The sequence below is a fragment of the Neocloeon triangulifer genome, unplaced genomic scaffold (genome assembly GCF_031216515.1).
Source record: "Neocloeon triangulifer isolate White Clay Creek 2 clone unplaced genomic scaffold, ASM3121651v1 ptg000014l, whole genome shotgun sequence".
In the NCBI taxonomy this organism is placed as follows: domain Eukaryota; kingdom Metazoa; phylum Arthropoda; class Insecta; order Ephemeroptera; family Baetidae; genus Neocloeon; species Neocloeon triangulifer.
The window spans coordinates 4,870,741-4,884,479 of NW_026775556.1; the positions used below are offsets into that span (position 1 = coordinate 4,870,741).

Below are 13,739 nucleotides of genomic sequence, written 5' to 3' on the forward strand. Positions count from 1 at the left end.
TTTGGGCGCGTTCTTTATTTGCTTGAGTGGGAAAAATTATCAGTGGCTGCTTGATGACATAAGAATTACGAAAACGCCTTTATCTCTTTAACATTAAGGTCCTCTATCGAGTCAACTTGGCTTTGCATTGATTTGAACGGCGGCCAGTTGCTCTATATTCATGAACCAACGGAGCTAATAATTTCGCCATGGCCACTCCTGACCTGTCAAGGATCTGTCCGGACTCTGAGCCAGAGGAATCGACGCCGCAGGACAATTTGTTGAATGACCAAACAGGTGCTTAAACGTATTTATTAAATTTAAATGATTTTTTGACCGATTGCTACAGTTTCTTTACAACTTTTTATTATTATTTTGTTCATAGAAAAAAAGTTTACTGTTATTGGAAAAAGCAGAAGTATTGAAATAATACAATAAAATTGCAGATTGTTAAATAAAATCAAATGCATATAAATCTCTGCCGCCGTTGGTGCTGTGCGTGAAAACTGCTTGCCGAGATCGAGCAACCTACTCATCCCTACAATTAAATTTTAGAAATACATGTAAAAGGATAATTTTAGTTTTATCAATTATATCGCATTATCCTTACTCTATTTAATTTGTAATGAAAGCCTAATTGTAACAAATTGTAATTACGAAAAGAAGCTCATTAAAATTAATAAAAGTGAATATTAGAAGCATTATTAATATAACAGAAAATCGTTAAATTTATTTTTTCGATAATTCGAAAAAGCATAGACTGGATTAGACACCGTTTTAATTTTTTCATGTCTTGAAATAAAAACTTGACGAAAAACGATTTTATATTATTATTATTTAAAATTAAATAATTTTTACTCTAAATTAAACAAAACTTGTCACAAAAAAAGGAGTCTGGAAAACCTTAATTTGGAGTCAAATTTAACATTCAACGTTCTGCTTCAATTTTAGGAAGAAAAATTGAAAAATTAAATTATTAAAATCAGTGACCTTGACCTTTGACGAGTGACTTTGAAGCACAATTTTATTTGGTAGATTGCAATGAGACAAACTCAACCATAATTCCATCATACGACCACTTGAAACTGAATTATAAAGTCTGCTTTCATTTATATTTTTGAAAAATTTCATGTACACCCGTAATTATTGGCAATTTTGAAAAACAATTTTGAGAGCATGGTTTAAAACTCACGAAGATTAAGCCATGGAATTCCCACGTCGTTAACTTCATTTTAGAGAGAAGGTAGGAGAAATATAAAATATTTAAATTGCTCGTGTAATTTTGCGTCAGCTGGTCCACCGTGCGCGCGAGTGTGCAAAAGCCGTGTCCGAGGATTGTTCGGCGAGCAGTTATTTTTGCACACATATGAGCACAACACGAGTACCGATGGCGGCAGAGCATCCGGGTAAGATCAGAGGCGTCGGTCAGGAAAGAAATATTTTCATTAATTTTCTAATGATAAATTTTCAGTTGCTTCTGTTCTTGAGGCCGATTTGCTGGAAAAAGAAACACAATGTGGTGTGGGATTTTTCCGTTATCCGTGGCTGCAAAAATTTGCCAGCACGAAGACCTACATGTTGGTCTACGGCCTTATAGGTTGCGCGCAACACGCCCTGGGCGCTTTTTTTGTGGGCACCATCAGTACAATGGAAAAACGCTTCCAAATCCCAAGCGCCTACTCCGGTAACTTTACATATAAATATAATCAATTAGAAAATAATTGCTTTGGTTGATTAAGGGTTGATTAATTGTGCTTGGGACATCGGAGGATTAGTCGCCAATCTGCCTCTCACTTACTGGGGCAGGGCAGGTCATAAACCTCGATGGGTCGCGTGGGGAACCGCCGTTGTTGGACTCTCTTGCTTCATACGTCTCATTCCTCACTGGCTCTATGGACCCGGCGACACTGCCCTTTCACTCACCAGAGAGTTTGGAAATGAGTTTCAATCACTCAATGCTTCGGGCACCTCAGGTATTATTCTTGAATACTAATTTAAATGATTTAAATTATTTATCACACTCTAAAAAGTTTCCAGTTTTTTCTCCATTTCATTTGGGCATTATAATTGAACATTAGTTTTGTTTCTGATCTTGCCAACAACACAATTCTAAAATGTTAACCTGCTCTTTAAAGAGTGAAAAAAAATACATGAAAATGTATAACTTTATTTTAACAAAATTTTATTGATAAAAATAGATAAAATAAATCATTGGTTCATTTTCCCTTTATTAATATTTTATAATAATAACATAACATCAAACGCAGAGCACTATTTATTATAATTTGATTGGTCACGGTCTACGACCGTATTTCAGGGTCGCAGCATTTTCAGGGTCAGTGAGATTAGCGCCTTTGCTCATGAAATAGGTTCGCAGACCGTGACGAAGATTAGTGAAGCTGTTTATTTTATTCATTCAAATGAGCTCAATTTCAATTCAAATATTTTAACTATTGTTCGTGCCAAATAAAAATAGGGCCCAAGGTGACGCTTTGTGGAAACAACCACGTAGAATTTGAGGATTGCGAACATGCCAGTTCAGGCAACATTTCCGCCTTAATTTTCCTTGCTTCGAATCTTCTTCAGGGCGTAGGAGGTGCCGTTTACTACACGCTCGGCATTTCCTATTTGGACGACAACGCCAAGAAAAACAAATCACCTGTTCTTATCGGCAAGTAATGTTAATATAAAAGCAAAAACCATTTTGAATTTTTTGCAATTAATTAAAAAAATCTCTAGCAATTGTAGTTTTGGCTTGGATTAAATAAGACCTATCATTTTAATAATGTCACCGAATTTGAAATTTTCCAGCCGTAAGTCAATGTTTGGGTATGATCGGCCCTACTTTCGGATTCATGTTGTCATCATACGCTTTAAAAATGTATGTTGACCCTCTCTTGACCCCCGTCATTACTACAGAAGACACTCGCTGGATTGGAGCATGGTGGTTCGGTATAAAAACTAAATACAAAATATATACGTAAGCAATTTTGAATACTCAAGGGTGGGCGCCGTTTGGCATAATATGCCTCCTTTTTGCGTCGTTGATGGCCATGTTTCCTCGAAGCCTTCCGCGGGCCACGCAGCGTAGTATGGCTGCTGCATCCGCGGCCGGACGTTCTTATGACCCCCTTAAAAAGGTTGAACAATCATTTTCAGGTAATAATCACTTGATCATTTAAACGTAGGGAAGAATTTTTTAATATCTCATTGAAAAATATTTTCTTTGTCAGATTTCAAAGCAGCAATTTTGCGATTGATGAAGAACAAGGTGCTATTTTGCAATAATATGAGCAGCGTTTTCTTTGCCTTTGGCTTGATTGGCCAGTGGAGCTTCATGCCCAAATACATGGAGACGCAGTTCCACCAGTCGGCCTCCACGGCTAGTTTTATAAGCGGTAAATATTGCTCGCATCTCGCAACGCCTCCTTCCCACTAAGTTAATCCAGAACTATGAAATATTATATCTTTTTTCAAATATCAAAGTATTTATTGACCGAGAAAAAAAAATTATTAAAATTCCTTAAGAATTTCAAATCTTTATTCTACATTATTACCAATTTAGGTTCTGTTGGACTTTTATGCACCGGAGCCGGTGTGCTGGTTTCTGCGTTGACCATTTACAAATTTAAACCAAACGCCCGAATTCTGGCCTGCTGGAATGTGATTACCGAATTTGTTGACTTCTTTGGATTTATTGTAATAATTTTTATTGGGTGCGAAACTTTCAATTTGCAAGGAACGCCTGAATTAGATGGAACGTGAGTGAATATTATCTTAATATAATTAGTGAAGAACATTTTGCTTCACCAGACTAAATTTAGGGGTCGATTGCAATGCAAACTGCTCGTGTCTTGATTCCCTCCGATACTCACCAGTTTGTCATATTCCTTCGAAAACCACATTTTTCTCACCGTGTCATGCAGGGTGTCAGGATGCGAGTTGGAATGAAGAAAACTCGTTGTTAAAAGTAAGGTTACATTTTGATTGGTTTTGATTATATTAAAAAAAAAATGGAAAAATATAAAGGAGAAAAAAATTATAAAGGAAGAAGCAACCGGTAAAGAATTTTAATTCCAAATCACTGTTAATACTTAAAATTTATTAAATAGTTTGTTAAAAAAAATAGTAGATATAAATAATAATTCAAGCCTCAAATAAATATTTTTTTTCAGCTATAAGTAGATTTGCTTATTTGCTAAATATTATTTTTAAACTTTTAACCATTAATCATTTCATGATTTTTTGTTTTAAAGGTTTTCACAAATTGTACGTGCGTAGAGGGAGGTGGTCCCATAGTGGACGGTACGTGTCCTGTTGACTGCAATCGCGCTTTTATGTTTTTCATTATCATCCAATGCGTTCAGCGATTTCTTGCCGCCACCGGTAGAGCAGGAAACACTTTAATCCACTTCAGGTGCGTCGACCCTGAGGATAAGCCCCTATCGATTGCGTTAGCCGAATTTCTTCTATGCGTTTTCGCTTTCATCCCTGGACCAATTGTGTTCGGATATTTGATTGGTAATTTGCAAATGAATGCGCAAGAAATTATAAAAAAATGTAAATATTTAAAAACTAGATCTATCTTGCCTTGTGTGGGGCCAAACGTGCGGCAAACCAGGAAACTGTTGGATATATGATGTGCAAAGATTACGATATTTGGTCAACATTCCAATAGTTGGTTTGTTTGGTAGAAAACTATTTAATTTTTTATTATTAACGTTACTGCACTGATAGGTCTCCTATTTTTTGGCTCACTGTGGGATGTTGGCGTCTGGCATTACGTGAAAGGCCTCCAGCTTTATGACGAGGAAGAAGGGGAAAAGAAGGAATCTCAAAATGTAGATACCTGACCATTGAGGAGGGAAATATGAATATGTGACCTGGAGTTTTGTTTTGAAAAAAGAAAAACTTACAAGCTTTTAATAAATGAAAATGAGTTTAATTCATTTTGAGGTAATGTGCGTTTTATACAACTTGCATAGCACTAGTGTCAAGCGAGTTGCATAACCTGCGCTGAACCTGCAGTTTTTTTTCAACAAATATGAGGAAAAATGTGATGCATTGAATATAAATTTCAAATCGAAAATTGATTAAATTTCTTCATTATGGATAAGGGATAAAATAAGAACACAAAAGCTGAGAATGAAAACTTAATTTTTTTTCAGGTTTCCTAATAATTTCTAATGGTATTATATATTATTTGATTTTTTTTAATTCTTTAATTTTAAATTTAATTAAAAAAATTACATTTTCAATTCTTTCTGTGAATATCCGCGAAAAAATTTTCTCTTTAGAGCTTTTGTACAAAACCAAAAGATAGCACTAGCTTGGCCGATAACGCAACGCACCATCACACCAACTCGACTAATGCATTTCACGTGGATTATCAAGAACCAGAGCTTCCTCCTTATACGGCGTGGCCGCAAACGCCCAACGAACGCCGCAGACTGGCATACAAATTAGCATAGCATGCGCCACAATACAAATTATTACAAAACCATTTAATCACACAGCTTAATTACATTTTAATGAGCACGTCAAAAAAACTTTGACAACGTTTCTCAATATGTAAAGGTGAGCGAATTATTTTTTCCTCTTAAAATTTATTAACTGAAAATTACTAGTAAGTTTTTAAACTATAAATGTGTAAAAATTGTATAATATAAGGAAAACAAGTAGAAATATCTCTTAAGTGTATAAAGCGGTATAAAGAATCGTAAAGAATATTTAACTGAATCATTTTTCTAATTATAATGCTTTTTCCATAACACCATTTGGCTTCAGATGGGCCGTCTAATATATATATTTGTTCATCAGGTGAGATAACCGCTGGGGGGTAATGCTCACAAGAACACACAGAGCGCTGTGCCCAGGCTAGCTCCTCTTTATCTTTGTAGCAGAGCGATGAGATAAAACAATCCGCTAATGCGGCGCTCCATATAGTTCAAGAGAGAAAAGATGTAGTTCAGCTGTGCGCTCACCGATTCACTTCTGATTGCATTTTCGCTCTCGCTGTGAGTCATCGAGAAAATACTGCCGATCCCATTTTGCACCTGAACATAAACACCTCTCATTGTGACAAATTCGCAGGTCAGGAGACGATGCTGCGGTCACTGCTGCTGTTGGTGCTCGCGGGGGCCGTTTCCGAGGCCGCGCTGCCTGACCTGCACGTCCCTTGCCCCGAAGGATGTGCTTGCGATTTGAGTGGCATGCCGAGGAGAGTGGACTGCTCTGGAAGAAATTTAACTGAATTTCCACAAAATCTGCACGTGTCTACGCAGGTAAGAACAAATATTTTGTTAAATTTAATTTTAAAGAATAAAATACATGCAATATAAATAATATTTATTGATATTTAATTTTCAGTTTTTGGATTTATCAAACAATTTGATAACATCACTTCCGCCTCGATTAAGTCATCTGGCACCACAGCTGGAAACGCTTATCCTGAAAAACAATTTGATTCCCTTCGTTCCGGGAGATACATTCAGAGGGTTGCAAGATCTGCGCAGCGTCGATTTATCCCATAATCAACTCAATACTAGTCTCCCCAGCAAATTATTTGCTACAAACTCTCGCATTTACGATTTGAAACTGTCAAATAATCCAAATTTAACACAGCTTGGAGACTTAGTTGGTGCGAATTTTGAAATTTTGGATTTGAGTTTTTGCGGGTTTGTCTCGATTTCCGGAATATCATTTTCAAACCTGACTGCTCTTAGGTCACTGAACCTCTCTTTTAACCCATTAAAAACATTTCCTGATAAACTTAACGTCCAAACCCTTCGGCAGCTTGACCTCAACTCTTGCAACCTGACCTCAATTCCAGCAAAATGTTTGGCAAATCTGCCCAATATTCAGCACCTACATATTTCTGGAAACAAACAACTAGACCTACCACAAAATCCCCCCTTGCAGTCCAAGGCTCTTTTGGAGCTGACCGCTGACCACTGCGATATAAAACTGTTGGCGCTCTCGCAACTTCCTTCGCTGACTCACGGCTACTTTAGTTGCAACAAAATTACTGGCGTTCGGAAAGAAAATTTTGCCAAAAAGTCGGCTTTACTCGAAATTGACCTGAGCCACAATTTAATTCGCGAGCTTCCGCTTGATTTGTTTGTTAACGCGAAACATTTAGTTTCGGTTGATCTTTCCAGCAACCGAATTGAATCATTGCAACATGACCTTTTTGCATGCTGCGCCGAAATGCAATTTTTAAACTTGTCTCGAAACGACATCACAAGTTTACCGAGTGTCCTGACCATGCCATCCGTAGTGGTTTTTGACCTCAGCCGGTGCCGTTTGCAATCACTGCCGAGTGGCCCAAACTTTTTAAGCCGAATGAGCCGCTTGGACACCCTTTATTTATCTCACAACGAATTAAAAACCATTCCCGCCTTAAAAAGCAACTCCCTTAAGCACCTGGACCTGAGTTACTGCCACTTGAAACAGGTTACGCATGAAAATTTTAAAAACCTTACAAAACTGCACAAAATAAATCTTTCAGGAAACAGATTAACTAATTTAAATGCAAGCACCTTCAAAGATAATAAAAATTTGGGCAGTTTGTATTTGTACGACAACCCATGGTTCTGCAACTGCACAGACCCTGAGTTCATCAAGTTGTGGGAACTGACGGAACGTTTGTCCGAAACTGGAAGGAACACTTTGAAGTGCCAAGACCCTGAGAGCGTGAGTGGAAAATTTTGGGAGGATGCGTGCACCATTTTAGTCCCTTCGGAGCCCACGACTTCCGCCAGAGACAACACGGTCCTGCTCACGGTCATCCTGGTTGCATGCCTCGGGACGATAGTGGCCGCCGTGATGTGCTCAAAAAAGGCGATGGCCGCCGGAAGAAAATCGAGCAGACGGCGGCGGGACATCGTCCGAAATCAGCCCGAGCGGGGCGAGAATTCGGCGGACGATGACTCGGACGAGGCCGTCTCGGTGCGAGTTCCTCGCACCAGGGTGCACAGTGCCGACACGCGGCAGTGCACGCCGTGCAACGAACGCCAAAATCAAGTGCTGGCTCGCGCCGCGGCCGAGCAGCCACCCACTTACGAGGAAGCCGTACTGCTCTCCGCGTCCTCCGTTAGTGTGGCCATCATTGACCGTGTGGTGTCAAGGTCATCGGATGACTCGGACAGTGAGCAAAACGTGGAAGTGGAACGAAGTGTTAATAACACTGAGGAAAGTGAGAGAGTGCCGCAAGTGAGCGAACTTTGATAAAGAAAATTTCTTTTTAAAATAATATTGTGTTATTTTCAATAAAAGTTGAGATGCACGAATTTCAAAAAGTCACTCTTTATTTGTACGATGATATCATACTGTAAATTGTGCATACACAAGTCCACTCAAAATAGCCATGGCGAATAAAAGTGCAAACAATATTATTTTGATTAATTCGTCTTACATGTTTACTGAATGTAGGCAACCAGCGCCACACCTGGCTCTCGCGGCTGCCTAAATTAAATTTGTGTGTTATGCAAAACCCTTCTTGTGGTTGACTTGATTAAAGTATAAAGCGTAAATTAGGTAAAAGTTTAATACCATTAAAATGAACATAAAATATAAGCGCTCATTTATAAAATTTTGGTGTTAAGCACAAATTTAAAGTTTAAAATATATACATAATTAATCACCACTGAATTCATTTTGATGTAAAACAAGCTCATTTCTTTGTCATGTGATCCATAGCTTGACAATAAAAATTGTTATTTTTATATATTGAATATTTTGAGAAATATCAATTCAATATTTTTTCCATTAATTTAAATATCCTTGAAATCTTTAATTTTTGCAGAATTTTTCTCGTTTCATTTTTATTTCCTGAATCTTCAATTATATATTACATATATTACAAATAAAATATTTTTTGAGTTTTTACAAACAATATGGAGACCTACTAGATATTAAATTTTGGTTCAATATGTAGGAGGGTATTTGATTGGAACCAGTTCATTCTTTTTTTTTTTTCATTTCAAATTAAATATAATTATATAGAGAGGAATGGAAATGTAACAAAATAATTAACTTGAATGCTTTCTGGATATAAAATTGCAGTTTTGATTTAGGAATGAATGGAGTTTTCAATTAAAGTAAAAAAAACCTGAAGCAATTAGAAAAATGTCATGTACAGTGTTTCCGCAATTAACCACGACGAAATTTTATTTTCAAAATAATATTGCGTAATTATTATTTTCAATAAAAGTTAAGATGCATGAATTTCAAAAAGTCACTCTTTATTTACACGATGATATCATACTGTAAATTGTGCATACACAAGTCCACTCAAAATAGCCATGGCGAATAAAAGTGCAAACAATATTAATTGGCCTTACATGTTCACTGAATGTAGGCAACTGGCGCAACACACCTGCCACTCGCGGCTGCCTAAATTAAATTTGTGTGTTATGCAAACCCCTTCTTGTGGTTGAATTGATTTAAGTAAATAGCGTAAATTAGGTTAGAATTTAATACCATTAAAATGAACATAAAATATAAGCTTTTTCTTTTGATGCAGTCGGTGTTGAAATGAACTAAAATTTAAATTATTTTTTGTCTAATTATTTGATACTCGCGACTCACTTGTACATTTTTTGGAAAATCAATCAAATGATAACACTCCTAATTATCATCTCCAAATGGATTTGACGCAGTTCCGTTGGTGATGAAGCGAGGCAGCTGCGGTGACATGTCCACCATCTTTGCATGAACCAGGGTCGGAGAATTTGGAGATGAACCTGCCACATCGTCAGACACCGATGGCACGTGGGTGAATTTGCGAGGAGGCTTTTCAACGGCGTTGTTGACCGGACGCGGATTCTGCGGATCGACGACGACCTGCTCGAGGATTTCATCCCGCTCCTTTTGGGCAATAAACTTTTTGATTTGCTCGTCATCACATTCTTCGTCGATGTACCGAGAAACGCGATCTTCCAGAGGTGAGCCGGGCGAGCTCAGGAGGGCCTTGGACATTTCCTTTAGTTCCGTTCCTTCCTCGCCACTGGGCTTTCGGTTTTTTGTAAATTCGGGCACGTTGTTGCTGATTGAGATTTTCGGTACATTTTCCTGGCCACTTTCCATTCGACCCTTGAGGCCAGCATAAAGAAGAACGCCAACGAACATGGCTAGAATCAGTCCTAGAATGACCCAAGAGGTCGTGGACTGCTCAGGAGCCTCGGTCGCGCCAGTAGCTGTCTCATCACTTTGGAACTTTCCATTCAATTCAACGTCTCCAGCCATGATCAGGTTGTTGGAGGTCAAGTCCACCTGTCCGGACGCAATATTTTTAGGATTTATTCCAACCGCAGTAATGTTTTCACCAGACTCGTTTTCCAAACTTTCAGATTCTTTAGACTGGACCAGAGGGTTTGGGTTTTCCGAAGTTGGTTTTTGGTCATCAGGTACTTCTTGTGGACTTGCAGAAGTGGCTGTAGGAGACTCATCCTCTTCAGAATAGTCTTCCGCAATAACCTCCTCCTCCTCCTTTTGATCAGGCTTCAAATTGAAGCTGTCGTCAACAGCTTCGGGCACTGGGCTTGGGCTCACTGCTATCTCTGCAGCCGTTGAGGGCTTCTCCTCCTCTTCAGACTTTTCCGCCGAAAAATTCAATGGCTCCTCCTTTGGTACCGGAGAGGAGGGCAATGCAGAGGAATCGACCTCTTGCTCATTTGTAGCAACTGGTTTACTTTCAATGACTTCAGACTTTTCTGTAGGCGCAGGGGACGGTGATACGTCCAGGTTTTGATCAACGTCTTCGCTGAACTTCGAATTGTCTTCCACTTTACCCAACTCTTGTTCCGTCACATTTTCCTCCTCATCAAGGTCTTCAACTGGCTGGTCACTCAACATGAAACCCTCGTCAATGGGGTCAGGCTTTAAATTGAAATCGTCATCCTCAGTTGTCGTTTTATTTTTTGAAACTTTGAATTCTTCGGCCACAGCCTCACTAAGAAGTGCACTAGGCTCAATTTTTTCTTCTGTTTTTATTTCTTCTTCGCTGCTAAGGAAATCTAATGGCTCTTCAGAGATGGCGGGTACATCTGGAGTAGCACTTGATTTCTCGATGTAGACCGGTGCTTCGGTTGGTTTGTCTTCTACCAAATGAAAGTCATCGTCAGCGGCAATGTTATTCTCAGACACTTCCTCTGCTGCACCATCATGAACTTCACTAGGTTCAGCCTTTTTCTCAGTTTTGACTTCTTCTTCACTAGCAAGGAAATTTAAAGGCTCTTCAGAGATCGCGGGCACATCTGGCTTAGCATTTGAATCACCTGCGGAGACCTGTTCTTCAGTCGGTTTGTCTTCTACCAGATGAAAGTCATCGTCAGCAAGACGTGCACTTTTTTCATTGTTTTCCGAGGCCATGAAAGACTCGACGTCAACTACGTCAGCAGGGTCAACATCTCTCGGCGCAGCGCCGTTTATTCTGTCAATAGTCTCTTCAGTAGGGCACACCACCTCCAGCATTTCGTCTTTCTCAACACACATGCATCCAGCAGGGCAGGTTTCATTTTTGGGGATGAAACTCAAAGGTGTGGCCGTGGGGTAGTCGGCCGAGGCGAGAGCAGCTGCGCCCAAGAGCAGGGCCATCACCGCAAAGTTGCGGAGCTTCATTGCTTCTAAAACAAAATAATTTTAAAATTAGCAAAATTGAACCAAATTTAATGTGACAAAATGAGATCATTTAATATGAACAAGGAAGTTTTTTAAATATTCTTGTCAAAAGATAAAAAAAGAGCCTAGTTAAAACATTTTTTCGCTCAGCAGAGGCCAACTTTGGGCGGTGTGTTTGCACTGCTGCGCCACAATGAGTCAACACTTTTAGGCAAATATTGAATTCACTTTCGAATTTCCTCCAAATTATGTCATATAATGCTTGACGTATGCGCCATAATGGTTTAATGCAATTTTTCTTGCGCCGCGGCCTTCAACGTGAATCATCTTTCTTTGCTGCACAATGATAATTTCCCGTTAAATTGCCGTGGTGCGGCTCGGAAGATTTACTGCGGCTAAACATTCGACACTTTTTATGCGAGCGGTGTGAAGAAAAAAACTACCCGCAGCGATATAATAACAATTCAAACGAATTGCAAAATGAAATTGCGGCGAGTGCTCATAACAAAAATGCAATTATTGCGCAAGTGCTCGACGTACTCAATTGGCAAGCGCGGCCCCGATTAATCACAATTATATCTGCGCTGAATAAAAATGCATCTCGGGGAACTCACGTGATCTATAAGAAGCTGCGGACCAGATCAAATCCTTGCAATTACGATCGTGTCACACATATATAAAAGTGGCCTGGCACAGACGTAGGCACTCGAGAGATAAAAAATATATTTTTCAGTGTGTGGTGACGCAAGGCACACCGAGAGCAAAAAGCTGGCTGACTGCGCCGCGAAGGATAATCTCCAGCAGTTGGCCGCAGCGAAAGATGTGCACTGCAACAAGTCTCCTTGCCCACTAACTAACTAAAGCCTTTATAATACACGTCTAGGATTATCTGCCGCGAGGAGAGCGCGGGGCATGTATAAATTTTATATGGAGAGGCCTGGCGGAATGTGTGTTTGCCAGCAGCGGTGCAAACAGCCATCAGCAGTTGACAAAACCGTATAAAGTCCGCATCCACCCTTGAAAATAAATAAATAATAAAAAAAGGTAAAATAAAACACTGAAAGTGAATTGAGACCGTGAAGCTTTTGTATGAATGCAAAAAAATAATTTTATTCCATTTGAGGTCATCAAAGGAAAATTGGTGCGGAAAAAATTAACTTATCAATTTATAGAAGGTTACCTCGGTGATAAAAACTAAATTTTTGACAATTCTGTTAATGAAATTAAGACAATTAGAAAGACCAACCTGCGCACTGTAAGTCCAGGCGGAGTTGAGAACTAATTCGCCCGCGATATTGCCGCTGCGCTCGCTGACTGTAGGGAATAATCTTGCGCGATTGAAAGGGGGAGCCGAACCTCGCTATACTTGGAACTCTTTTGCTCGAATCAATCATGGCTGAAGTCAACACATTATCATCGTCACGTTCAATCACTCTTTATTGTGCATCACCATGGCAACTCCTTATCTCTGATAAAAACAAAATTACCTGCCGCTGATACCGCGGTGGTGTCGTCCATTTTGGGCCGATTGTTCCAGAGGAAATTACACAAAGCGCACCTTGACCAAATATAAACACTCTCGGTGTAACTGTTGCTTCATCCTCATTGAATATCAAATCAGCGAGACATCAGTCTGGAATAATTTCTGTCGCGCCTTCCTTATTTATTCTCGCATTGTGTGCGCCGCTTTCGAATTTTGCTTCTGACTTGGTTGCCGGGGGGAAACAAAAACGATAAAAAAAAATATTTCAAATGAGCACGAAGTCCATTTGTCCGTGTGTAAACGGGGGCACCTTGTTAACTAATTGTTGGAAACTCCACTCAAAACATCAAGTTTGATAAACACGTCCAGGGAATTTAAACAAGTGCAATTAGAAAATGGAATTCATTTGTGTAGTTTAATAGTTTCAATTCCACTGTATGAATTTAAGAACAGCATAATTTTTTTTAGAAGGTAGTCAAAATTAATTTAGGATCAAGTTCTAGTGATCAAGAAAGTAATAAAGTAAGGTTAATAAAGAAATAAAAATGATTCATTTTTTAAAATATTTCAATTATTCAGTATCAGTTACTTTCTGGATCTATTTATAATAAAAACAGTTTCCTTAAATTACTTAGATTTGTAATTTTTGTATGAA

At 38.9% G+C, this 13,739-nt stretch overlaps 3 protein-coding genes across 7 annotated transcripts; 2 read left to right on the plus strand and 1 right to left on the minus strand.

The window, feature by feature from the left end:
• The first annotated feature begins 100 nt into the window (after positions 1 to 100).
• On the plus strand, positions 101 to 4,918 carry LOC132200385 (solute carrier organic anion transporter family member 74D-like). Of its 3 annotated transcripts, none has more exons than XM_059625812.1 (13): positions 171 to 276; positions 1,271 to 1,385; positions 1,451 to 1,663; positions 1,719 to 1,952; positions 2,456 to 2,650; positions 2,791 to 2,931; positions 2,983 to 3,138; positions 3,213 to 3,377; positions 3,545 to 3,740; positions 3,793 to 3,949; positions 4,236 to 4,500; positions 4,559 to 4,660; positions 4,717 to 4,918. In XM_059625812.1, exons 1-13 carry the CDS (start codon positions 265 to 267, stop codon positions 4,830 to 4,832), a joined length of 2,067 nt encoding a protein of 688 aa, XP_059481795.1. In that variant the 5' UTR covers positions 171 to 264; the 3' UTR covers positions 4,833 to 4,918. The 3 variants fall into 3 exon arrangements, with proteins under 3 accessions (XP_059481796.1, XP_059481795.1, XP_059481797.1); XM_059625814.1 differs by lacking the exon at positions 171 to 276 and adding an exon at positions 824 to 1,222; XM_059625813.1 differs by lacking the exon at positions 1,271 to 1,385 and having other exon boundaries at positions 101 to 276.
• A 467-nt stretch (positions 4,919 to 5,385) lies between these two features.
• On the plus strand, positions 5,386 to 8,741 carry LOC132200940 (carboxypeptidase N subunit 2). 2 transcript variants are annotated; one of them, XM_059626735.1, is made up of 4 exons: positions 5,387 to 5,556; positions 5,800 to 5,996; positions 6,073 to 6,263; positions 6,349 to 8,737. In XM_059626735.1, the coding sequence occupies exons 3-4, from the start codon at positions 6,084 to 6,086 to the stop codon at positions 8,206 to 8,208; spliced, it is 2,040 nt and encodes a 679-aa protein (XP_059482718.1). In that variant the 5' UTR covers positions 5,387 to 5,556; positions 5,800 to 5,996; positions 6,073 to 6,083; the 3' UTR covers positions 8,209 to 8,737. The 2 variants fall into 2 exon arrangements, with proteins under 2 accessions (XP_059482719.1, XP_059482718.1); XM_059626736.1 differs by lacking the exon at positions 5,800 to 5,996 and having other exon boundaries at positions 5,386 to 5,556; positions 6,349 to 8,741.
• Positions 8,742 to 9,203: 462 nt separating this feature from the next.
• On the minus strand, positions 9,204 to 13,134 carry LOC132200938 (daf-12-interacting protein 1-like). 2 transcript variants are annotated; one of them, XM_059626731.1, is made up of 3 exons: positions 13,089 to 13,134; positions 12,848 to 12,997; positions 9,204 to 11,606 (listed from the first exon to the last, which is right to left on the minus strand). In XM_059626731.1, the coding sequence occupies exons 1-3, from the start codon at positions 13,117 to 13,119 to the stop codon at positions 9,610 to 9,612; spliced, it is 2,178 nt and encodes a 725-aa protein (XP_059482714.1). In that variant the 5' UTR covers positions 13,120 to 13,134; the 3' UTR covers positions 9,204 to 9,609. The 2 variants fall into 2 exon arrangements, with proteins under 2 accessions (XP_059482714.1, XP_059482716.1); XM_059626733.1 differs by lacking the exon at positions 13,089 to 13,134 and adding an exon at positions 12,216 to 12,617 and having other exon boundaries at positions 12,848 to 12,981.
• Positions 13,135 to 13,739: the final 605 nt, after the last annotated feature.